Below are 26,405 nucleotides of genomic sequence, written 5' to 3' on the forward strand. Positions count from 1 at the left end.
GGATCATCCTCTTCACTGTTACAACGGTTTATTGCTCAACTTGGGAAGGTTGTTGCGTTCAAGGATTTAGGACCACTATCCTATTTCTTGGGTGTTGAAGTTGCGTGGTTCTCGAGTGGCTTGCAGCTCACGCAATCCAAATATATCAAAGATTTGCTCCATCGTGCGAATACGCAAGATGCCTCATCGGTTTTGACTCCTTCAACGCCGCAAGCCGACCTCACCGGCACTACTTCTTCTACCTTTGATGATCTTAAGCTTTATCGACAGGTTGTTGGGTCTCTTCAATATTTGGCACTCACTCGCCCCGACATAACCATGGCAGTGAACAAAGCTGCACAATTTATGCATTCTCCTTGCCTCCATCATTGGCAAGCAGTGAAACGGATCCTACGTTACCTCCGCGGCACAATAGATCATGGTCTCGTGCTTCGCTCTTCTCGCCAAGCTTCACTTGTTGCTTTTTCGGATGCTGATTGGGGTGGCGGCAAGCTTGACCGAAAGAGCACTTCTGCATATATTGTCTTTCTTGGCTCCAATCCGATCTCTTGGATTTCTCGTAAGCAAAAGACTGTCGCTCGTTCAAGCACGGATTCAGAATATCGAGCTTTAGCATCAGCTGCTTCGGAGGTTTATTGGCTTCAGTGCCTTCTTCGGGAACTCAATTACAAGCTTCCAACAACGCCGAAAGTATGGTGCGATAACGTTTCCGCTACCTATCTAGCTGCGAATCCCGTTTTTCATTCTTGTAGCAAGCACCTTGAGTTGGACTTTCATTTTGTCCGAGACCAAGTACGCCAGAAGAATCTTCTCGTCTCCTATATTTCGACCATTGATCAAATAGTCGATGTCTTGACGAAGCCTTTATCGACAACTCGGTTTCTTACGCTTCGAGACAAACTGATGGTGACTTCCCCCATCCGTTTGCGGGGGGCTGTTGAGAGTTAACTAAGTCAAACTAGACTTGTTTTCACTCCTATTCTTTAGGATCGTATTCTACTTAAAATTTAAATTCAAATTGTGAATAGCTGTAGATAACACTCTGATATAATCTTGTATATATTTGCTATCAATAGTCAAATTCAAGTGAGCTGAATTTATAAACCAAAATCACTATTCTTCAGTATGTGGACTTGTTTGAGTTCATTTATGTTCATTTAACACTCGTATGATTTGTTAATTGTGTGTGCCACGCTTGTCTTGTTTTTAGCTTCAGTGATTGATTTTAATAATTATTTGAGTTGCTTTGACAATGGATGCAATGTCTTGCATCCGCCCGGCTTCTAAATCAGTTGTAGGGTGTTATAGTTTAAGTCCCACGTATTTCAAGTGTTGGGTTACCTACCTAAATATATATGAAGACTTGTCAGACATTCGAGAGGGTTTGGGTAAAAATATTAGGTCAGAAAAATGGAATTGAACAAAAATAGTAGACTCGTATAAAATATAAAATTTATATAATATGAAAATTAAAAATATTATATAATTAAAAAGTATGTAAATTGTTTATGTTTAAAATTTTAATAAAAAAAATTTTAAAACTCATATTTCCTGTAAAAATTATCTGTCGAACTACAACCATTTTCCTACTACATTGCTGGGGGTTGGGGTCATGGGCAGACACCATTCTAGCCCTAAGTTGAAACCGGAGGCAGATAAAGAAGAATGTCTCCATAAACCTTGATGAATCATTAGACAACCACCCTGTTGGCCGTTCTTTTTAATTTTGTGGACCAACATAAGGGAACATATAAATAGGAAATTAGGAGCAACTTGGACAAATGGCTTCGATATTGTCAAACTTGGCATATTATTTTGGATTGAGCAATGTGCGTCAATCATTATCATTAAGATTAATTACAGCGTATCTGGCTAAGATCAAATGACGTTGGAAATTTATATTCCAACTTGGATAATATTCTTTAACTTCTAACTCGGAGTTTTTTACTAATTATTCTACAAGTCCATCTAATTTGACGTTATTCAAATATGATCCAATTTTAATGTCATAAATTTGCTCGTCGTGATAAACAATAGTGAAAAATCTATTACTCATTGTAGTCAAGTTGTACAGTATTACATCCAAGCAAGCATTTGGTCAAAATTTTGATACGATTCACAATCAAAATTCAGATTAAGTGTAATGGTAACGCACATTGCATTTCCAAGAGGAGAATGTAGGTTTCTTGAATCTTAGAGATCACGACATTATTGGGATGGACAACCACGAACTCTGAACTTGGACCATAAAACGTATATGCATAATATAAAAAAACAATAACATATACACATGTATTTATTACAAGTAGGTTGAATTAATAAATTGCCCCCACAAACTATATTCACATTTGCATATTGATGCCTAAAATTTTTTTGATCAGAAGTACTTATATTACCCAAACTATTCCTCCTTTTAGAAAACAATTCAACGAATTATATGTTATTGTACACTCGCTTTACTCATCTAACTTCAACAAGTTTTCGTTTTGGTCACATAACTTATAATAGTTCTATTTTAATGATTTGTTTCATTTTTTTTGTATGCAACAATATATCCTTTTCTATGACAACATAAGTACCTAGAATATAAGTCACTAATTGCTAAGGTGTTAATCAATAGGGGTGAGCAAATTTTTGAATTTTGAGCTAATCTAATCGAGTTATTCGATTTTTTCGAGTCAATTTGAATAATTAATTCAGTTTATCGAGTACAAGATCAGTTGAATTTTATAATTTGAATAATGATTGGTGTAAATACTCCTTTGATCCTGTAAATTTTAAAATGAGCAAATTGTTCTCTCTCAATGAAATTACAGAAAAAATCAAAATAAATTTCAAAATTTCAAAACATTTATAAAAATGCAAAATTTCATAAAACTCTTTTAATTATAAAAATAAAAGATAAAAATTCTAATGAATATATAAATAAGTATAAAAATTTTCAATATAATAATTTTGAACACCTAAACAAGTAAAGTACCGATTCAAGTTTATAATACTAAAGTATCTCATTATATTGTCACTAGATTTTAATTTGACATATTTAATTTTTAATTTAATTCAAATAATTTCACTTTATTCAATTCAACTTAAATTTCATTTCATTTTATTCGAATCAATAAAATTCAAATCGAGTTAAGATAATAAAGTGAGATAATCGAGTTAAAATGGTAAGTATATTCCATCAAAATTTGTTAATTTGACATGTTGATTAAGTTGCCCTCTTGTGATGTAACATATGATTGATAGAAAATAAACATGTTAAGTTGACAAATTTTAATGAAAACTACCAACGTCGATAATAATTGAACTAGAAGTTTTAAATTAAAAAGTAGAATAATTGAATTTTAACTTTCAAAGTATAACAACCATATCTCAAATTCTCAAAAAAATACTAGCAACTACCGAACTTTTGATCCACTATCATGCTTTTGTATGATTTATACTTGTTTTAATATATTAAATGTGATTGCAATGATTTGGTTGCATGTTATACACGTTTAGATGCATTTTTGATGCATTTTTAGGTATATGTCTTAAGACATGGTATCTTTGTTTCAAGACATAAAATTTCAAAGTTAAATTTATGAAATTGAGATGAAGTCTTGAGACATGGTGTCATTGTTTTGAGGCATATTGATCAAAGTCTCGAAACATGAACTGCATTTTGTTAGTTTTAACCAAGATTCATAAATTGGCTCCGTGTTTGATCGCCTTGGACCCCATATTGTTGTATGTGGACTTGTTTGAGTTCATTTATGTTCATTTAACACTTGTATGATTTGTTAATTGTGTGTGCCACGCTTGTCTTGTTTTTAGCTTCAGTGATTGATTTTAATAATTATTTGAGTTGCTTTGACAATGGATGCAATGTCTTTCATCCGCCCGGCTTCTAAATCAGGTGTAGGATGTTATAGTTTAAGTCCCACGTTGTTCAAGTGTTGGGTTACCTACCAAAATATGAAGACTTGTCAGACATTCGAGAGGGTTTGGGTAAAAATATTAAGTCAGAAAAATAGAATTCAACAAAAATAGTAGACTCGTTTAACATATAAAGTTTATATCATATGAAAATTAAAAATACTATACGATTAAAAAGTATGTAAATTGTTTATGCTTAAAATTTTAATAAAAAAAATTTAAAACTCATATTTCCTGTAAAAATTATCTGTCGAACTACAACCAGTTTCCTACTACATTGCTGGGGGTTGGGGACATGGGCAGACACCATTTCTAGCCCTAAGTTGAAACCGGAGGCAGATAAAGAAGAATGTCTCCATAAACCTTGATGAATCATTAGACAACCACCCTGTTGGCCGTTCTTTTTAATTTTGTGGACCAACATAAGGGAACATATAAATAGGAAATTAGGAGCAACTTGGACAAATGGCTTCGATATTGTCAAACTTGGCATATCATTTTGGATTGAGCAATGTGCGTCAATCATTATCATTAAGATTAATTACAGCGTATCTGACTAACATCAAATGACGTTGGAAATTTATATTCCAAATTGGATAATATTCTTTAACTTCTAACTCGGAGTTTTTTACTAATTATTCTACAAGTCCATCTAATTTGACGTTATTCAAATATGATCCAATTTTAATGTCATAAATTTGCTCGTCGTGATAAACAATAGTGAAAAATCTATTACCCATTATTGTCAAGTTGTACAGTATTACATCCAAGCAAGCATTTGGTCAAAATTTTGATACGATTCACAATCAAAATTTAGATTAAGTGTAATGGTAACGCACATTGCATTTCTAAGAGGAGAATGTAGGTTTCTTGAATCTTAGAGATCACAACATTGTTGGGATGGACAACCACAAACTCTGAACTTGGACCATAAAACGCATATGCATAATATAAAAAAACAACAACATATACACATGTATTTATTACTAGGTTGAATTAATAAATTGCCCTCACAAACTATATTCACATTTGCATATTGATGCCTAAAATTTTTTTGATCAGAAGTACTTATATTACCCAAACTATTCCTCCTTTTAGAAAAAAAAAAACAACGAATTATATGTTATTGTACACTCACTTTAGTCACCTAACTTCGACAAGTTTTCGTTTTGGTCACCTAAATTATAATATTTCCATTTTAATGATTTGTTTCATTTTTTTTTTTGTATGCAACAATATATCCTTTTCTATGACAACATAAGTACCTAGAATATAAGCCACTAATTGCTAATGTTTTAATCAATAGGGGTGAGCAAATTTTTGAATTTCGAGCTAATCTAATCGAGTTATTCGATTTTTTCGAGTCAACTTGAATAAGTAATTCAGTTTATCGAGTACAAGTACAGTTGAATTTTATAATTCGAATAACAGATTGGTGTAAATACTCCTTTGATCCCTGTAAATTTTAAAAATGAGCAAATTATTCTCTCTCAACTAAAATTACAAACAAAATCAAAATAAATTTCAAAATTTCAAAACATTTATAAAAATACAAAATTTCATAAAACTCTTTTAATTATAAAATAAAAGATAAAAATTCTAATGAATATATAAATAAGTATAAAAATTTTCAATATAATAATTTTGAACACTTAAACAAGTAAAGTACCGATTCAAGTTTATAATACTAAAGTATCTCATTATATTGTCACTAGATTTTAATTTGACATATTTAATTTTTTAATTTAACTCAAATAATTTTACTTTATTCGACTCGACTTAAATTTCATTTCATTTTATTCAAATAAAAAATTCAAATCGAGTTAAGATAATAAAGTGAGACTCATCAACTCTATTAATTTAATATTTTAACCCGAATCATTGAATCACTAAAATAGAATCATTTGAAAATTACATTAAGTGTGTGACTCGATTACGTGTGATTCATGAAATCAAATCTGTGTGATTCATGTGTGAATCACTGGATCGAGTCCATTGGAATAGTAAAGAGTTTTGACTTGTGGGTGACATGGAAAGTTTCTAGTCTATAGGTCTTATCATAACCCTGATTGGTGAATGGACGAACGCATGCTTATACTATTTGAGGATGCTTCCACTTGTTTAAGGGATGTTTAGATTTCATTAGGTTCATGTACCCAAAAAAAGGGTAATAAGCTTCAAACTATTGAATTATTTATTTAATTGATAAAAATATTTTTTGTTTAACTTTTTGTGTTATTATAAGTTCAAATTTAATTTAAACAATTTTAAATACTTTTTTAATAATTGGATAGTATTTAAAAGGTAGGCCATATAATACAAGATATTGTTGGCAAAATTAAATGAATTTCGTCCGGTTTGAAAAATCAATAAATAATTATATTATATGGATGAATTGTGGATCGTTAGACATAATAAATTTTTTTATAAATTTAAAATAATTATCTGGCGTAGAAATACTGTCCAAAAAGGCAAATGAGGAAAGGAAAAAGAGAGGATAAATTATGATTTTTTGTTTGTTCTAAGATGGAAAATGATAACATGAGACAGATTGTCAAAGAAAATGAAGATGTCTTAGAACATAATACATAATAATTTAGCCTCAGAGCATTATAGTAAGATAGCAGCTTGAGTTGGATCGAAACAACTCCATTCTCTTCCTTTAATTATATTTTAGAAAAAAGAACAATAAATTAGATTCTCCCAACAAATGGGAGACTTATAACATGCATCACCACTTAGTTAAGCAACTATTAATTTAAATTTTATAATGTAAGTCGTTTATTTGTCATGATGGGTGGTCCATACGTTTCCTTATCAAGTTAGGGATATATGTTATGAAGAATTAAGAATATTTTGGATTTGATTGGGGAAAGATTAGGACTTAATTTCTTTTGGTTAAAATATGTTTTGTATTTTTTATATTTAAATTTAGTCATTAGTCTCTCTAATTCTTGAAATTAAAATTCAAAATGTCACGAGTTGGACCCATATTTTAAGCAGGTCTATCTTTTTTTTATTTTACTTAAGCTCATATTTCAAACTTAATACATTTTTCAAAACCCTCCCAAATTTGGTGCATGCCCAACCCTACTTTCAAAAATGCATTTCATTATACGACTATAAAGGCTTTCTCTGCCCCTGGATCCATTCGCTTTTGTAAAAGTTTCTTGCTGCTTGGCATCACCCAAAATGGATTCACCCTTTTCACAATCTATCTCCTTTACCTCTTCTATTGAATCTGTGGCTTGGGATTTGTCTTCTGCTGCAGCTCGGATTAACAGATAACTTCATTAAGTGATGATGATTGAAAATCCTTGTAACTTATAGTTGACTATATGTTACAAAAGATACTAAAATCTCTAGGATGATTAATAAAAACTATAAAGCAATGGTAATTTGATTCTTTCTCAGCGAGGATACCACACAATGGGTAGAGGGGATACCACGGTTCCATAAGACTGTATTGATTGGTTTGACCACCAAATTGATTTGACATTCTTTCAATCAGAGTTCAAAAAGAAATATGTCGACGAACTATATCTGAAAGATCAAAAATAAGAATTTATGATGTTGAAACAGGGAAATATGCTAGCAGTCAACTACGAATGAGAGTTCTTGCAAGTTAGCAAGTATGCCCTTAAGTTAGTGCCAATCGAAGAAGAAAGTTGCACACGATTCCTCCGGGGAATGAGAGATGAGCTTCGAGTTCAGCTAGTTTTGCACAAAGTTAAGATATTTGTTGATCTAACAAAACGAGTAAAGGTGGTTGACCAAGCCATGAGCTTAGGTAACATAGTTGAGAATTCTCTAGCTTTCGGAAAAAGAGTCGACTACTAGTTCTCAACCTCTGCCTAAGTGAGTTAGGGAGTCTCAAGGGTCTTGGGGGCCGAATGTCAAGTCAAAGAAAGATTGGGCTAGACAACCATCAATATCCGTAGGCAGTACTATAGGTCCAACGGAAGATGTGAGCATCCTAAATTGCGAGCATAGTGGGAAGAGACACAATAGTGAATGCTGGAAAAACATGAGAACATGTTTTTTATGTGTATCTTTAGAACATTTAGCTCGTGATTTCCCAAGAAATGTTAATGATGTTCTTACTGCTACTCAGAGATCTGCTCATGTAGTTAGAGGTTGGGGAATTTCTTATGGTGACTTAGTTACGAGGGGTAGTCAGAGAAAAAAAACTAATGTTACATTACAACATTCTAAAACTAGAGCTCCTACTTTAGCCTATGTGATTAAAACCAGAGATGAAGGTGATGTTATCGATGTTGTAGGAGGTATATTTCTTTTATGTTCTGCACTCGTTCATGCTTTAATTAACCCTAAATCTACGTATTCATATGTTAATCTAACTTTATGAAATTGAGAAATTTGAAATCTAAATTGTCAAGCATCGCAATAGTTGTCACAAGTCCTTTAGGACAATCTGCGCTCGTTAACCAAGTCTGTAGGCACTGTCCATTAGAGATCCAAAAAAAAATCATTCCCGGTTGATCATGCCATTTGGAGATTTGGGTTTTTGTATTGTTTTTTTTCAAGCTAAGGTAATAATGTTATGGTCATTCTCTGGACCACATTTTATGTTGTTATAACGTTGTAAAGTCAAGTTATGTTCCTTTTTTCCTAAAGTTCAAATCAAAGATGAGGGTGATGCTACCGATGTTGTAGCAGGTATAATTTTTTTATATTTTGCACCCGTTCATGCTTTAATTGACCTTGGTTCTATGTATCCATATGTTAATTCTAGCTTTATGAAATCAAGAAAATTGAAATGTGTATTATCAAGCATGACAATAATTGTCACAAGTCCCTTAGGACAATTTGTGTTCGTTAACCAAATGTGTAGGTGTTGTCCATTAGAGATCCAAAATAAATCATTCCCAATTGATCATGCCATTTGGAGATTTGGGGGTTTTTTTTTCAAGCTAAGGTAATGATGTTATGGTCATAGTTTGGACCACATTTAATGTTATAATGTTGTAAGGTCAAGTTATGTTCCTTTTTTTTCTAAAGTCCAAAGACTTTATGGAACATTAGATTCTTGATGATCTCTTCCAAATTTTGGTGATATTTTGTTTCAAAATTCAAATGATGAATCTTATATATGCAAATATATTTTTGTTTACTTTTATTATTTAAATTATCAACTCTTTTGACTTAGAAAAAGTTAAAGATGTGAGTACAAGAAACAAATTCATTGAATCAATATTTATTGTAAAATATTTGATTGAAGTAAGGTTAAAAATATGTTGTTAGTCCTGTATTTTTTAGTCGAAAGTTGATTGCACCCCAGCATGCATACACCAGGATTGAGAATCAACACTATAACAATTATAATAAAGCAATTTTACTGCAAGTGTGAGAGGTTAATTGTAATATTTGTAGTGTTACAATGAAACATCCGAGTATTCCAACAATCGAACCCAAGGGAAACTACTTCTACTCTTATCTCTACCTTTATGTCTATAGAATCAGAGGCTTCATCAATTGTAACACCCCCTTACCCGTGTCAGACGCCCGGACCAAGTACGAGCCATTACAGAACTTTAAAAAAATTAATTTTTTATATTTTATTTTAAATTCCCTTTTTGTATTTAAACATTTACATACTTGCATTAAAATTTATCAACACAACATTGAAATTTCATACACGTGGAATTTAATCCATATTAGTCCATATCGATAACTTATACAAAATAAACTATTATATAGCATATACAGAACAATTTAAGACAATAACAAAATGACCAAGTCCTCTATACATGCGATAATTCTAAAATAATATTTTTGACTAAGATACCTAAAAGGAAGTTGATAGTGTAACTGGATCTTTGACAACCTCCGATTTTCGAGCTGGCTTGGTAACACTATAAAACAAGGGAAAAGAGAAAGGGATAATCATATAGCTTAGTAAGTAAGTATGTAATTAATAAACAAGTTTCTAGCATATTTCCATAGATAATATAATCATAATCACACATAAGTTCATTCTTTATTCAAGTTCCAGCAAGCTGTTTATTCACGTCATAGTCACTAAATTATTTTTATCCGGAGTTACGGAATTCTAAATTAAGATCCATAAATTTTCCTGAAACTAGACTCATATATCTTCTTACCATAAAATTTTTAGAATTTTTGGTTTAGCCAATTAGTACAGTTTATTCTTTAAAGTTTCCCTTGTTTCACTGCTCGACAGCTCTGACCCCTCTTCACTAAAAATTAGCTATATCTTTTTAAAGAATTCAAATGATGTTCCCATTTATTTCTATTGAAAATAGACTCATTTATAAATTTAAGCATGTAAATTAAAAACCGTAATTATTTTTGTACAATTTTTAGTGATTTTTCAAAGTCAGAACAGGGGATTTCGAAATCATTTTGACCCTGTCTCACTAAAATTCCAATATATCAGAATATATAACTCTTTTGTCTATTCTTTCTCTTTTATATGAAAATAGACTCATTAAGATTTAATTCCACATCTCATTCAATCACTAACTCAATTCCTATACTTTTTGGTGATTTTTCAAACTAACTTCACTGTCACTGTCCAAATCTGTTCTGTTTCAAATTCACTCATTCATATAACACTATAACAATTTATTCAACATTCAATAACAATTTAATTTGTAGGCAAAGTACGAGACTTTATCACTTCAGTTACTCCTTTTCAATTTATCACATTTCAATCACATATTCATATTTGTTTGCAATTACTCAAATCCCGTTGAACATGTTGGAATAATAACGAATATTCGGTGGTTTGCACATAGTACCACCCATGTGACCATTATCACTTAATAGCCTACGCATAGTACTACACACGTGATCAAGCTTTCTAGTTCACGTAGTAGCCTAAACATAGTACTACACACGTGACCAAGGCCATTTGGTACACATAGTAGCCTGCACATAGTACTACACATGTGACCATTATCTATCAATACACGTAGTAGCCTGCACTTAGTACTACACACGTGTTCATAGGTACTTTATTCAAGCCTTTCCTATTCTGACGGTCCAACAGGGATTCTCACTTTTCAATATTTTACAATTTATCTGAAATCAAATCACAATTTCCAATATTTCAGTCCAATACCATAACAAATTTAATAATTCGATTCGAACTACTTCAATTTTTACTCGACAATCATATATCCACAATTCAAGCTAATTTTGTTCAATTCAACTATCAATACTAAATTTCTAATTGTTAAATAACTATTTCATATTCAACCATTTCTCATATATTATAACAAAATATTAAAAATAATTATAACCGATGTATTATTTACATACAACTTACCTCGGTGCAAAATGTAGTGATTTTGCAATTTAATCCGAAATCTTTTCCTTTCCCCGATTGAGATTGATTCCACGTTCTTCTTGATCTATAATATCAAATTTAGCTTGTTTAATATTCACATTTATCCAAAACATCCCTCGACTCAATTTTTGGCAAAATTACAATTTTACCCCTAAACTTTTGCATATTTTCACTTTTTTCCCAAAGCTCGGAAATTAAACTTCATCCCTTATTCTTATGTTTTATGACATGCTGAACATTTTTCCCTTCTATGGTAACATTAAATTCCCACTCTAACACTTACTTATGAACATTAGGTATTTTTACCGATTATGTTGTTTTACTCGGTTTCACTTAAAATCAACTAGCAAAAGTTGTTTAACATAATTTCAAACTTCATATTCTACCATAAAACATCAAAATAAACACATTTCACCTATGGGTATTTTTCCAAATATGAACCCTAACATGAATTAATGGTAGAATAAGCTAAACCGAGCTACGAGGACTCTAAAAACGTAAAAAAACATTAAAAACGGGGCTTTGATGCACTTACTATAAGGGTTGGAAGCTTGAAAACCCTAACTATGGCTTCCCCCCTTGTAAAATTCGGCCTTAGCTTGAAGATGGACAAAAATTGGCTGTTAATTTTGTTTTAAATTCATTTTAATAACTAAATGACCAAAATGCCCTTAATGAAAATCTTTGGAAACATGCCTAACCATGTTCATTTTTGTCTAACAACTTAACCAATGGTCTAATTTCCATATAAGGACCTCCAATTTAAAATTTCATAACAATTGGACACCTCTAACATATAGAACTCAACTTTTGCACTTTTTACAATTTAATCCTTATGACTAAATTGAGTGCCCAAACGTCAAAATTTTCGAATGAAATTTTCACGAAATATTTCCGTGAAATTGTATACCACAAAAATATAATGATAATAAATTTTTTCCTCGTCGGATTTGTGGTCCCGAAACCACTGTTCCGACTAGGCCCTAAATCGGGTTGTTACATCAATAACACCCAACACTTCACTCAATTCTCCAGTCTCTATCTCTTATTGGAAACCAACCTTCAAGTATTTATGTTCAGCAATTGTATAGGGGACCTCCTTCTCAAGTTCAGAATTATCTGGCTCTACACACTCTTCCACCAAAACAAGCTCTCTATCTTGATGTCGGACAACTTCTAACAGTAACTCCAATTGATTTTGCATGGCTTTCGTAGTGTCGTGACATATAGACATACCATCCTCAACTATACTAACTAGAGTGGTTAAATAATGATCTTCACTAGACTATTCACAATATATACCCCCATCTTGATAAGAATACAATGAATACAGATTATCCTTATTTCTCATAGTTGCCAACATGCCCCAAGCTGGACATTGAAATACCATTTGCATCATCACAAATTGATCTTCTGGCCACCTATAGATATTATTAAATATGACTATCAATCAATTATCAACAAAAAAAAAAGGAAAACATTAAAATAAAATGAAACCTCGAATCTATAAACCTAGCTTTCACTAATTATCTTCCTAGCAAAGTATGCAAAAATCATAACAATACAACTCATCACACACACATCTCCCGACAATGGTGCCAACAACTTGACCGTGCCACAACATATGAACGTCAAGTAGAGAATCAACATAAAATATAAAAAATTAAAGTGGCTTGATTGCAAGTGTGATAGGTCAGTTGTAATTTTCGTAAGTGTTACAATAAAACACTTAGAGCATTCCAAGGGTTGAACCCAAGAGAGATCAAGCGATAAGGTGAATGAAAGTTATAATGCATGCAATGAAGAAGTCTAGCTAGCTAATCACTAAGTATTATATTACAGCAGGTCATCATTAAAGGTTAAAAACACTAAACTGCACCTTGGATAACTAAATTGAATAATAGAAAAAAGTGCACAAATATCAATTCAATGAGCTAAGGTGGTCAATTGATATCCACGTTGCTAGTTAATTCTTGAATTAGGGATCTAAATTGCTGAAACTCCTAGTTGGTCCAATTTTACCTTTCAGTGATTATTTTACCCAATTGGACGATTTAGTCTAGTTTATCTTTCAACCTCAGTAAACTGAAACGGCACAATAAAATTGGTTTGAAATAGAATCTTCTTTCAGCCTTACCTATCTAAATGTTCATCTAAAGGCGTCAGCTCTAGGTTTTAAAGTCTATTCGATTTAGTTCAATTTGTACAATTTAGTCCCTGAACCAAAAATTAATCACACAACATTTCAATAACGAACAATCTAAGATTTAAAGCCTATTCATCATCAACATACAAATATCAACCAATTTTATGCTTAAATGATCCATCAAAGAAAACATAAAAAAAGGGCAAAGTTGAGAAGTTCTTAGTGACTCTGGATGGAGTCTTTGTTGAAGATGATAGCAGCAAGAAAGGTGATGAAAATGTAACCCTAATATGATATTTTTATACTTTGAAAGTACACAAAGAGAAAATTTATTGGGTACTTTAAAGAGAAATTAAAATAACAAGAGAAAATTTGTATCTAATTGTAAGAAAGTCCAGTTACAGTAAAAATGAAGAAACTAACTATTACTAACTAACTAAGCTAAGAAAGGAAAACCTACCAATGGTGAAAATAATAAAAGAGAGAACTAAAAAGATGATAAAAGAGGCTTATTTATGTTTGGCATAAGGATGCTTTTAATACATCTAAATTTTCAACCCTAACATTTGATAAAAATTCCCTTAGAGTGCATGAGTTGACTTGAGTTGATGTTGGATGCAAAATTGCCCCTATAGTATTTTTCACCTCGTCAGACTTCAATGTTGTGACACCCAAGTTTCAATGTTGCGACATCCTCAATAGTAGGCACGATCTTGGCTTGAGGGTTCTTGGTATCATGACATAGCCTGGTTAGTGTTGCGACATACTCAAAAGTGGCCCTAGACTTCTTCACTCCAACCATCAGCTTGGAGTTGCAATGATAAAGGATGACAAGGATGAACGCAAAAGCGGATCGTAAAGTTTGTCAAAGTCACTGATTTGACTTAGGGATCTAGACTTTCGGAAAGAAATTTGAATTTTGACACAGTCTGAAACAAAATTGAATTCAAGTCAGATAAAAAAATTTAAAATAAATAACTAAAATAAAATAATAAATCAAAGATTAATGAAGCGAATAAAGAAGATAAATAGAAAGATAGAACATGGCGTGTAGAAGTCCTAAGAAGCCTTGGAAACACGAAGAATCCACAACCCCCTTCAAGCGGCTCTAATTTCCCCTCCAAGATAGAAACCTTGGCAAGAAAAAGTTTGAAGATGATCCCCACAATCTAAAAAGATTGTTAAAACTCTTCCAAAAGAAACTCAAGAGAAATTATTAAAAAAAGAAACCCAGAAAGAATTTATTAACTCAAAAGAGAAATAGAATAATAATGAATTTAATAAATTGTGTACAATGCAAAGGCCTATATATAGGCTAGCTAAATAAATCTAAATAAAACTCTTAAGTATACTAGAACTCTAATTTAATCTAAACAAGAAGTAGTTTTAAACTAAATTTTCTTATTAACATAAAACTCCTAAATAACTTAAAATACTTAATAATTATAAAAAATTTAGAATAAAATAATAACAAAGTAATAAGATCTGAAAAATATAATATTGGGCTCATATATAATAAAAATTAAGTCTAAAACCTAAACCCAATATGATTTAAACTCGAATTAAAAGCCTGAAATTCGTAATTCTCGTCATAATCCCGTTCAAAAATTCTATTCGCGTAGTCTTCACTAAAATGGTCATAACTTGAGCTCCTGAACTCAAAATCGAGTGATTCAAAATGTGTTTCGAAGCTAAGAGATAGGTCTTCAAATGCCATCAGACATCTCAATCCAAAAATGTCAGGATCCCATTCAAAAAGTTGTCGTAAATCTGCTGATTTCCCAAGCCTGAAAATTGACAGTTTTGATGATTAGAATCTAATAAATTTCACCCCATTCGAGCATGTATCATACAATATTGGAGGCTTGTAGTCAAGACATTGGGGCTCAATGTCACGACATAGCACAAGTGGTGCAACATCCTTGCTAGACAACTTTTGGTTAGCTTTTCGTTAAAGTTTTTCTCTCATGAAGTGATAGAGGATCAATGTCATGATACACATGTATCAATGTCGGAACACCAACAGCAGTTGATGTTTTCCTCAAGGTTTGGCCATTGTCGTCTCCCTACACAAACTCAAATTAACCATTAGACTCCCAATAGCATAATTTGGTCAATTTGGATCTCAAAAGGATTAAAACAAAAGAAAAATTATAATTAACCCTAAAAACTAAAAATAAACAAAAAAATATTTTAAAAACTCGTAAATTGCTTGAAAACAAACTCATCAAGTATCTGAGAGATCCTAATTTGAAATACCAAAATAAATCTAAATTGAAAAGTGAAATATGTTTTGCACAGAGTGGGAATATCGGATCTCAAAAGTGTCAAAACTTCAACCTTACCATTTGTCAATATTCCATTGAGTACACATACAGTGTTTTTAGAATAGTAAAAGAGAAAGAGTGGTTTAATAAATCAACAATTTTTAAAATATCAATAATAAAACTTTTTAAATATATATAACAAAGATCACGTCTTGTAAATATATAATCTATTTATTTATTTTTATGAATTGCCTAATTACATTATTTCAATCAAGTCCTCCATTCACATATTTAGGCCTTTCTAAGTCAAAGGAGTAGATAATTTAAATCATGAAAGTAAACAAAAATATTGGCATATATCATCAAGAATAAAATTCATGATTTGATTTGAGATCACCAAATTTTGGAAGAGATCTCGACCAATCTAATGTTGCATAAAATCTTTGAACTTGACCTTACAACATTAATAACATAAGAAGTGGTCCAAACATAGTGGTCCATACATGGACCAAAACATCATTACCGTACGTTAATTAACCATATCTCATTTTTCACACGTATCTGTCTTAAACGGTCAAAATGTTTAGATTTATTGAAGATACTACTTGATTTTTCAGAATCTATTTTAGATTTTAGTAAATATTTTTCATAAGATTATATCTTGGCATTTAATAAATTCACTGTCGAATGCAATGCTGTATGTCGTATAAAACCCTAACAACTGGCAAAAGACATGGAAAAAATCACCATTGGTGTAACTTTGAGATACAAATTTTACTTTTGAAGTCAGCTTCTGATTTAGGGTTGCATTGCCTAACATTTGTTTAGGTTGTCCCCATTTATGCATGTATTGCCTAACATCTCAAATTTTAACTCAAACTTTATTGGCAAAATAAAAGATTGATGAACATATTTTATGTGATATTAAAAAAAAAAAAAAGCATAGGCCTATGGAAGGGCAAAGCTAGAAAAGATCCAAATAGGTTCAGGTTAGAGGGGCCAGTTTTCGTCGAGTTCGCGCATCAACCTCGTAGACTAAGCTCACAGACTAAGTATCTATATTCTCCTACGAGGTCACTCATGAAACTATATAAACATATGTTAAGTCTAAAATAGAATACATGTTGATGTGCATGAAACCTACTTAGTATGCCAAATCAATAAATAATAAAGAGGCAAATACCACCATGTAAGTGACATAGAGAACGACACTCAACAGTACTAATTACTTATTTTTTTAATCAAATTTGTTAAATGTAGATTTATTTCTTGGTGAAATATTCTGAATCTGAAATCAGAAGAATCCAAAGAAAACGAAAAAACATGGTGGCTTGCTGATATGATAAGGTTAAGGAAATCATTTCTCAAAGACCAAAACCGTGTATGGGGGGGACTTGGTCTTGTCCTTACAAGACATATTGTCAGTTAAATTTGGGACATAATATCCACATAGGATTATGTATATGTAGATTCTTTTGACTCATATTACGACACGACAAAAATAATTTAAATATGATACGATATAAAAATTAATATGAATATAATATAAATTTATTAATGTGTGATATATACATATTATTGACGTGTTAATATTTTAAAATATATAATAATATATAGAACTAAGATTTGTCAGAACCATCGAATTTGATTTTCAAATCTCTATGAAATTCAAGTACCATTAATTATATTATCATACCCTAATCATAATTAAGTATTAAAACAAAAGGCAATCACATAACTAAAAAAAGTACATCAAACAGGAAAAAAACAATAATGTTCTAAAAATATTATATAATTTTTAAAAAAACTATAGATGGTATGGATAAATATAAAAATTAAAAAAATTTATTTTTATTGAACGTAAAGTTTTACATATAATATAAACTAGATATATTCAAGCTTGAAGGTTTATTTTACATATGAGAACTTTTGTAAAAAAAAATTACTTAGTCGAGATAAAATAATGTAAATCGAGAAAAATGTTGGAGCCACCAACCTCTTTCAAGGACAACAAGATTACAACAACCACCGAAGACAAAAATCCTCCACTCAAATTCTCGATATACTTTTGCCAAAACATCCGTAATACCATTACCTTGTCAGTGAATAACTGCGAACTGAAATCGACCCAATTGGTTAGTTTTAAATAAAATATATATTCATTCATTTAAAAATAAATTAAACCGTAACTCTAACAATTTTGAGCTTGATTCAATCTGATTTGAACACTTGTAATATAATATATAGATTAGTTGAAGTTAGAGGTGATCATGGGCCGGGCGGCCTGGCCCAACCCGACAGCCCGCCCGAAATATGGGAGGGTTCGGATAAAAATATAGGCCCGAAATATAAGTTTGGACAAAAAAACGAGACCTGTTTAGAAAACTGGTCGGGCCTCGGGCACCACTTTTTTGGCCCAGGCCCACTCGAATATATAATAAATTTATTTTTTAAAATTTTTTAATTTTAAAATATTTTTAAAATACTTTTTTTTATTTTTTATTTTTAAAATAAATTTTTTGTGTTTATTAAAAAAATGGGCCGGGCCAAGCTCGGGCTTAGGAATTTTTTCTCGGGCCGGGCCTGGACAAAATTGCAGGCCCATATTTCGGGTCGGGTCGGGCCCGAGCCTAGGACACGGGCCAAATTTTTTTTGAGTCTAGCCCGAATCCAACCCGGCCCGGCCCATGATCACTTCTAGTTGAAGTCAAATTAAAGTGCTTGGTAGTTTCCTCATGTGAATGGGATGTTTAGTTTTTATTTAGGTGGTGACGTATTAGTGGAAGACAAATGTAACTTTTTGGAAGCGTCTTTGATGAATAGGCACAAACTATTTACTCATAAATTACCTTTAATTATTAAAATATTAAAATAAAGTTTAGTAAGAAGTAGCAAAATAATCTTTTTGTACCCACAAATGGAATTAAGTAAAGCAACAATGTAAAATTAAGCAGAAAGGTCCTCCAACCAATTAATTAGACAATTTGAGAGGTATGACTCAATGATGAACAAATTAACTAAAGGCTTATATGAAATTAATGATTAATTCAACGAAATGGAGTGAATCAATAGTTTTTTTTAATTATAATAAAATCATAAATGTATAATTAAATTAATACAAAACTGATCCATCGATCTAAAATTCACATAAAGTGGCAACACTTAACAACACCTGATAAAATTGACCCATCGAGATTGCAAGGAGATGTCTTTGCTGCAAAGGGTGTCTAGGTAGGTGTTTGGACTTTTCAATCAACCCGAACTGAAGTTTGAATGTTTTATGTTTTCAATCAATTGATTTTTTTTTTTACTATTCTCAAACTCATAGTTATTAAGAATGTGAGGTCTAATTTAAAGAACCAAACACATGAAAAAACCAAGATTCCAATGGGAAGAGCCTTGCACAAACCTCTATGTAAACCGAAACCAAAATTTCAACTTCAACATCCGAATTATAATTGGAAATTATAATCATTCCTAATCTAGAATCCAATCTCAAGAAAAGTAGAATTTATTTGAATAAAAAAAATTGACTCAAATAAAATATCACTAAGTTTCTGCAGAATTTCCCTCATTTGGAATTCTTAATTAATTAAACTAACAAGATTTTAGTCTGAGAAGGATAACTAAATTTCAGTGACACACTAAGGGAGGGCACTCCCTATGCTACAACATCCAACTTTTTTCCAATTGGGCCGATATGAGATCAGTCTAATTTTTTGAGCTTACCGAGCTCATATATTTAATTAACTAAATAATTAAATTTTTCTTCAAAAATTAATTATTAAAAATATTCACAACACAATTTTAATTCTATTAAAATCATGATGACTTTACCATATTAAATTTTATGTACAAACTTATTTAATTATTCGAATGAAATTTAAACTACAATGACTACATAGTTTAATTTTCACTTTAGATTTAATTATTTAAATATTTATTCATCCAATTAAAAGAATTAAATTAATGTTAAGTAATCTCTTGCTTTATCGACAATATAATTTTACTACAATTTATTTATCAATAATGTTTTGTCCAGACATTCGATTTTTTTTTTTGTATCCAATCTGCTCAAAGATATAATGAACTAGTAAGGGACCGACAGCACATATATATAATTAGGGTTAAATGACCTTGTCCATGACTGAACTCCCCATTTGCCCTTGTCGTATATTTGACGTAGGGTTTTTAATATTATCACTATTTTGAGTGGATTTAAGGAAAAAAAGAAAGGTTTGCATTGACAAAGACATCATGAATGAATGTGAATACAGCCTAAAATTTCTTTTTTTTTTTTGTCATTTAAACTTGTTTTTGGCTCATAATTCGACGACTTGAGTCAACCTGTATAATAAATTATTTCACAATAACATTTTCTAAATTTCACGAATAAAATTAAACCTAAAAATATTAAAATTATATATCTTTAGAGTATAATAAATAATAATAATTAGAAATTAGTGATGAGAGAAAATATATTCAAACTTTAGTAAATGTGTAGTTACAAATATAGAATAAAATAATTTTTGTAAAAAAGAAACAATTTTAATAATTTAATTCACAAATAGTATCCAGGCATATTAGTCTTCTCTGATCGTGAGTCAATTTGTCTTCTTCCAGTTTTTTGCCATTTCCTTGATCTCTCTCACTCCATATATATGTATATATAATGATACACCAATGTCATACATATCAGATATGTTTTATGATCTGATTGGTATTATTGAATGATACATTTGTCTTTTTGGTTTAGAAAAACAACAACAAAAAAACAGGTTTCAAAAGATAGGAAGATGGTTCTAACAGGCTTCAGATTTTCTCCCACAGACGAAGAGGTCATCGAAATCTTGAGCCAGAAAGTGTCTGGAAAAACTTCCATGGCGGCTTTCGATTTCATCATCCAAAAAAATATCTATGATTTCGAGCCGCAAGAGCTTCATGGTCCGACATCTTTCCCTCCTTTTCCTGGTTTTTCCTATGTTATCTTCATCAGTTTTGCATGTCCGAAACTAGGGTTTTCGACATTAATAGTTTGTACTCAAAAGCTATGAGTTTAGGTGTCGTGTGATAAGATCATGCATGTTTCATGGAACATGCACTCATCAGATCAGACCAATAAATACATTCATATGCATTACATAAGGAAAACGTGTTGAATATATATTATATAAATTTATGTGGTTAATTTTGTTGCAGGGAGTGAAAGTACTATAGGATTAAACAAGAACGAGAGATATTACTATTGCAGAAGGGCGACTGATTCAAGAGAAGTGATGGGAAGAGGATGGTGGAAGGCCACAAGTCATGTAAAGGCTGTTTCTTCACCAAATGGAGAAGTGATGGGTTATAAAAGACCTTTAACGTTTCATAGGTTTAAAGATAATATCCAAGGAAACCGAAAGGGAGCCATCAAAACAGATTGGATAATGCATGAATACTGCCTTCAATCAATTCATACGGTTCCTTTCTTCTTCTTCTTCTTCTTCTTCTTCTACTTTATACATCTGCCTTCTAATTCGTTGCTTTCTCCTCCATTTTTCCCTTTCTGGATTATAATACTATACGTGAACTAATTGGATTAAGTTTCCTTTCTGGGAATACATGAGCAAATGACGTAGGAATAAGAAAAGGGTTTGTAGATGCTATAATTGGTAACCCGAATTTATTAATAAGAGAAACACATTGCAAAATGTTAACCTCTTTCTTATACAAAAACTCTTAGAATAACCGGAGAAACTAAAGCCCTCCCAACCTTAAACAATCAACTCCTACACAAACAAACAAATAACTGAAGGGCAAAACTCAATCATCACCCCTCAAAACAGCAAATACATAATCATAAGAGCGAAACAAAATAGAAAAACACTTGTTACCAATCAAAAATTATTTCACCACCAAGCTTTAAGTAACGCAAGTCTAACTCACCTCTGCTTTGGCAAGAGCATCAACCATTTCATTACCTTGCCTGAGAACAAATGCAAAGTGAACTCGTACCAATTGATTAATACTACAACCGAAACCAATGAAGAGATTCCACAAAGACCACGACCTAGAATTCCTTTCCAGCATCCACTCCAAAGCAACCCATGAAGCAGATTCAATAATAAAAGGGACTTTCAAATTCCATCCCATGCCAAAAAAAACACCTTCAAGCCAGTTTTAATGGCCATAACTTGTGTCATTTTCGGTTCTTATTAATCTTCGATATCGAACAATGGGAGATTTAAACTTATTTTTTAAGCAACAAATATTATTTAGTCAAATACATATATATCTAGTAACCTTTTTTCAATATAGGAAATAGATACTAAAATTGAACATGAAATTATTACGTATAGTTGAGTTAAAGATTAGGATGCCATATGATGTTCCTCCATTAATTTTATGTGAAATTTATGTTGTTAATGAGGATTTTAAGGACATTTTTAATGTTAACGATACATTAAATGTAGTAATAATGGTATTAAATATTTCTAATGCATTAGCTATATATACATAAACCTTAAGAAATACTATTCACAGTATATAAAACCATGCATGGATCATAATGATATAAATTTAGTTATATTTCGACTATATCCTTCAATTTTATTTGTTTGTGGTTTGGGAAATTTAAAAAAATTTGTTTTTATTCCTTATTTAAATCTGGTTCGAGAATAAGTGTCCATCAAATACATCTGAGAAAACTAATAAAAATGGTAAGTAAAAAAGAAAATAATTCTTAAAAGGAAAACTAAAACTCTTCCGAAAAATCCTTTCAAGTTATTAGAGCAAGTGAGGATGGGAGAATGAGGTTATCCTTCGATAACTAAATAAAATCTTCAATTCAAAGAACATGCGTAGAAGCTCATGGTGGCTCTATAAAATTTATTTAATCGTTTAATTGTTTAGACACTTAGACAAATATTTAAAATTTATATGTTTTGTTCATTAAATAATAGACCAAACCAAATATCCTACTTGATACTAATGGGGCCCGAAAATATTCTGCCTTGCCTTTAATAGCTGGTGGAAAGCTTAATTGGGTAACTAAGATTCGGTTGTCTCTGGTAAAACCTTTTAATAGGTTAAAAAGAGATTCGGTTTTTGAAAATGGTATCATCTGTGTGTTATTAAATTCTAGTTTTACCTTGTTTATTCATTTAAATACATCTTCCTGCATTTTTATATTTGATGCACTGGTATACATTGTTAGTAGGAATGAAGTTAGAACATAAGGGTCAAAATTGAATTACAAATTTTGAAGGGTCAAAATGTAAGTTCATTATTATATTACTTTACTTTTAGACTGATAATTTTTCTGGGTAAACTATTACTAGTAGTCGTCCAACTGTTAGTATTTTTTTAAGTGATCACTCGACTGTTCAATTTTGCCTTTTCTGGTCACCAGTTGACTAAAACGTGGCAATTTTTAAAATTGGCATAATAGCTACTTTACCCCTCAACATTTACACATTATGTAATTTGGTCTATCTTTTTTTGCAATTTTACTTTTCTTTGTGACGTTGAGGGTTAATTTTAAAAGAATAAGAAAAAATGAAAATTATTATCTTGGATTTTTTTGGTGTTTTCATTTTTTATATATTTTCAATCAAATTTATTTATTTATTTAGGTGAAAAGGTCATAAAGAAAATCAAAACTGCAAAAAAAAAAAAAATCAAATTACAATATGAGCAAATGTTGAGGGTTAGATTTTTTAGAACAAAACTAAATTGACATAATGTGTAAATGTTGAGGGTTAAAGTTCCTATTATACAAATTTTAAAAGCTGCCACCTTTAGCCTGCTCATGACCAAAAAAAACAAATTTGAATAATTAGGTGATCATTTTGTAATTTTGAATAATTAGCTGATCATTCCGTTAATTTTCCTTCTTCACGAGTATCTACAGGTTCTTGATCTAAAATATAAAATTACTCATACATTAACATATATTTCAGTTTCAATTAATTTCATAATTAATACCCTTCAATTTTTAAATTTACACAATTACCCCAAAATTTTACAACTTTTGCAATTTAATCCCTTAACTAGTTAATCTATCAAATGAACTAGTTTTTCTCAATTAATAATTTATTTAAATATTCTAGGATATCATACAGCCCTTGATAAAACAGAAATTTAATACCTAACCCTAATACTTTAACTTTTCACAATTTAGTCCTAAAATCAACATTTAACAAAATCACTTTATACAAACATCATATAACATAATTAAAGCTCTAAATCCATATTTATTCATCTAAAACATCCTATATTCATCAATGGTAACTTCCAAAATTTTCAATAAAATCAAAAACTAAAGCAAGACTTAGTTGGACCTAATTGTAAAAGCCTCAAAAACATAAAAATTACAAGAAAAGGGTAAGAATTAAACTCACTTGAAGTAAAAATATAAAAACCAGCTTAAGGAGCTGTCCTATGGCTGTTTTTGGCTGAGAATTGAAGAAGAATTTGTCTAGAAACCTTAAAATTTCAATTTGTAGTTTTAATTTTGCTTTATTTACTATTTTGCCATTAAATGTCTATTTTTTATTATTTTCACTATTTATGCCGCCTGAGTCATTTTATTTTGGCTTATTTACTCTTTAATTCCTTCCTATTTACCATTTAAGCCATTTAACCATTATTTCTTCAATTAGCAAGTTTTGTATCTTTTTCAATTTAGTCCTTTTAATTAATTAACTGTCAAACGTTAAAATTTTTTAACAAAACTTTCATACTACCTTAATGACACTCCGTAAATATTTATAAAAATATTTATGGCTCGGTTTATAGAATTGAGGTCTCGATGCCTCATTTTCTAAACTACTTGACCTAATAAATTATTATAAAACACAAATTACTAATTCAAAAATCTTTCTAAAACTACATTTGACTCGTAAATATTAAATATTAAAATTTACGAACTTACTCGTTAAATTTAGTGGTCTCGAACTACTGTTTCCGATACCACTAAAAATCAGGTTGTTACATGCCCTACCTGGCTACGCAATTGTACATCAAACATTAACCCTTCAAACTTCAAAGGTGAAAATCTCACTTTTTTTCTTATTGAAATTTCATGTAGGAATGGAGACTGTGTAAGATTAAGTACAAAGGGAAAGAAAAGGTTGAAGAAGACATGACACCAATGGAGAAAAGACATAGTAATAATAAGACTCTATTAACGAGTTTCGAAGCTAAAGATGGCAGCAGCAGCAGCAGCAATTCCATAGCTCCCATGCAGTTGGAGCTTGCTTTCGAAGAGCCGCCATTGACGCAGCCCATATTACCTGTAAGCAACGACATTAATTATTATTATGACAGTTATTGCTGGTCCAACTCCAACATGATGCTTTATGAAGATCATCAGTTGGCTGATCAACTAGACACCCTATCAGAGCAGCCATTTTCAGACCTTTGGTCATGGGATGATTACCATTAGTTGCCCCTTTCTACTAGTAATAATAAGCACCCATGTTATATATATATCCACTTAAACCGTGTAAAAATGGACGTATGTTATATTAGTGATCAAACTGATCATCACTCTTGCATGTACTATGATATTATATTGTTTATGAATTAGTTGAAGTTTATTTGTGAATCCAACACTCATTAAATGATTTGCTATTCGTCTAATACATTAATCACAATTTGTTTTTCTATTGTGTTATTTATTTGTTTTTATCTAATGTGGTGTTTGCGATACTTATATTAAGCAAAAGTTATACATGATCGTACTTAAAAGTAATCTGGATTTTAGAGTTGATTAAATAAAAGCTCATAATTAGTAATATTAGGAATTAACTTTAATCAAAACAACCCTAAAACTCAAAAAATCATAGCCATCAAATTATAGTTAGTAAATTAAATACAAAATTAAACAAATTCAAATCTAATAATATTAGCAATTAAATTTTATCAAATCAACTCCAAAACTCAAGTTAAATACTAAAAAGTAATGTTATTGACTTTGGGTACCAAAATATGTAACTTTTGTCAAATATGATACCAAAGTAAAAATAGATATCCAATGATTAAAAAATTATGTACCAAATAAAGCCACATTATTAAAACTTAAATTAACTCATGTTATTTATCCAATGATTTTGTCACAAAATTACTATTTCCTTATCAAGTTAGGGATAAATATTAATTTTTTATGTATGTTAAAAAGAATGAAAAATTGGACTAATGCTAATGTTCGCTACACTTTCAAAAAGAATACATAATTTAAATTGTAAAGATGATATTATTAAAAGAGACAAATACAAATATTGAATTTAAACTGTAAAAAGAATATAATTTTTAAAAAATTAACATTTCTTTTTTGGATTTGATAAGCATAAGGCTAAGACTTAATGTTTTATTTTATTTATTTATTTTCAAGTGCTTTTTGGGTAGAATATTGTGTGGCATTTTGTTTCTAGAAATTGAAAATAAAAAATAAAAAATGATAAAAGGTGGTAAATGAATTGCAATCATTGGATTGATACCAAAGGAACATTTAGGGATATGCTCTTTAAATATAACTTTTTAACAAAAATAAATATACTTATATCAAATATATATTCGTATCAAGATTTTATACTCGGTTACATACAAAGACGCATTTTAACCTATTCTTACATATATCGAGATTGTAGTCTTAGATTTGAAGTAATTAGATTAAGCTTTGAGTTTTGGTAACATTTTTTCTAGTTATAAATGAGTGTAGGAATAAAGGATCGTAGATACTAATCTTTCA

The 26,405-nt window shown here is 30.6% G+C and overlaps 1 protein-coding gene across 1 annotated transcript; it reads left to right on the top strand.

Moving 5' to 3' along the window:
* Positions 1-20,466: 20,466 nt before the first annotated feature.
* LOC105795578 (transcription factor JUNGBRUNNEN 1) lies at positions 20,467-25,100 on the top strand. The gene is made up of 3 exons (XM_012625276.2): positions 20,467-20,614; positions 20,870-21,132; positions 24,744-25,100. Exons 1-3 carry the CDS (start codon positions 20,467-20,469, stop codon positions 25,098-25,100), a joined length of 768 nt encoding a protein of 255 aa, XP_012480730.1.
* The last annotated feature ends 1,305 nt before the right edge of the window (positions 25,101-26,405 follow it).

This window comes from Gossypium raimondii, chromosome 3, assembly GCF_025698545.1.
Source record: "Gossypium raimondii isolate GPD5lz chromosome 3, ASM2569854v1, whole genome shotgun sequence".
Taxonomy (NCBI): Eukaryota; Viridiplantae; Streptophyta; class Magnoliopsida; order Malvales; family Malvaceae; genus Gossypium; species Gossypium raimondii.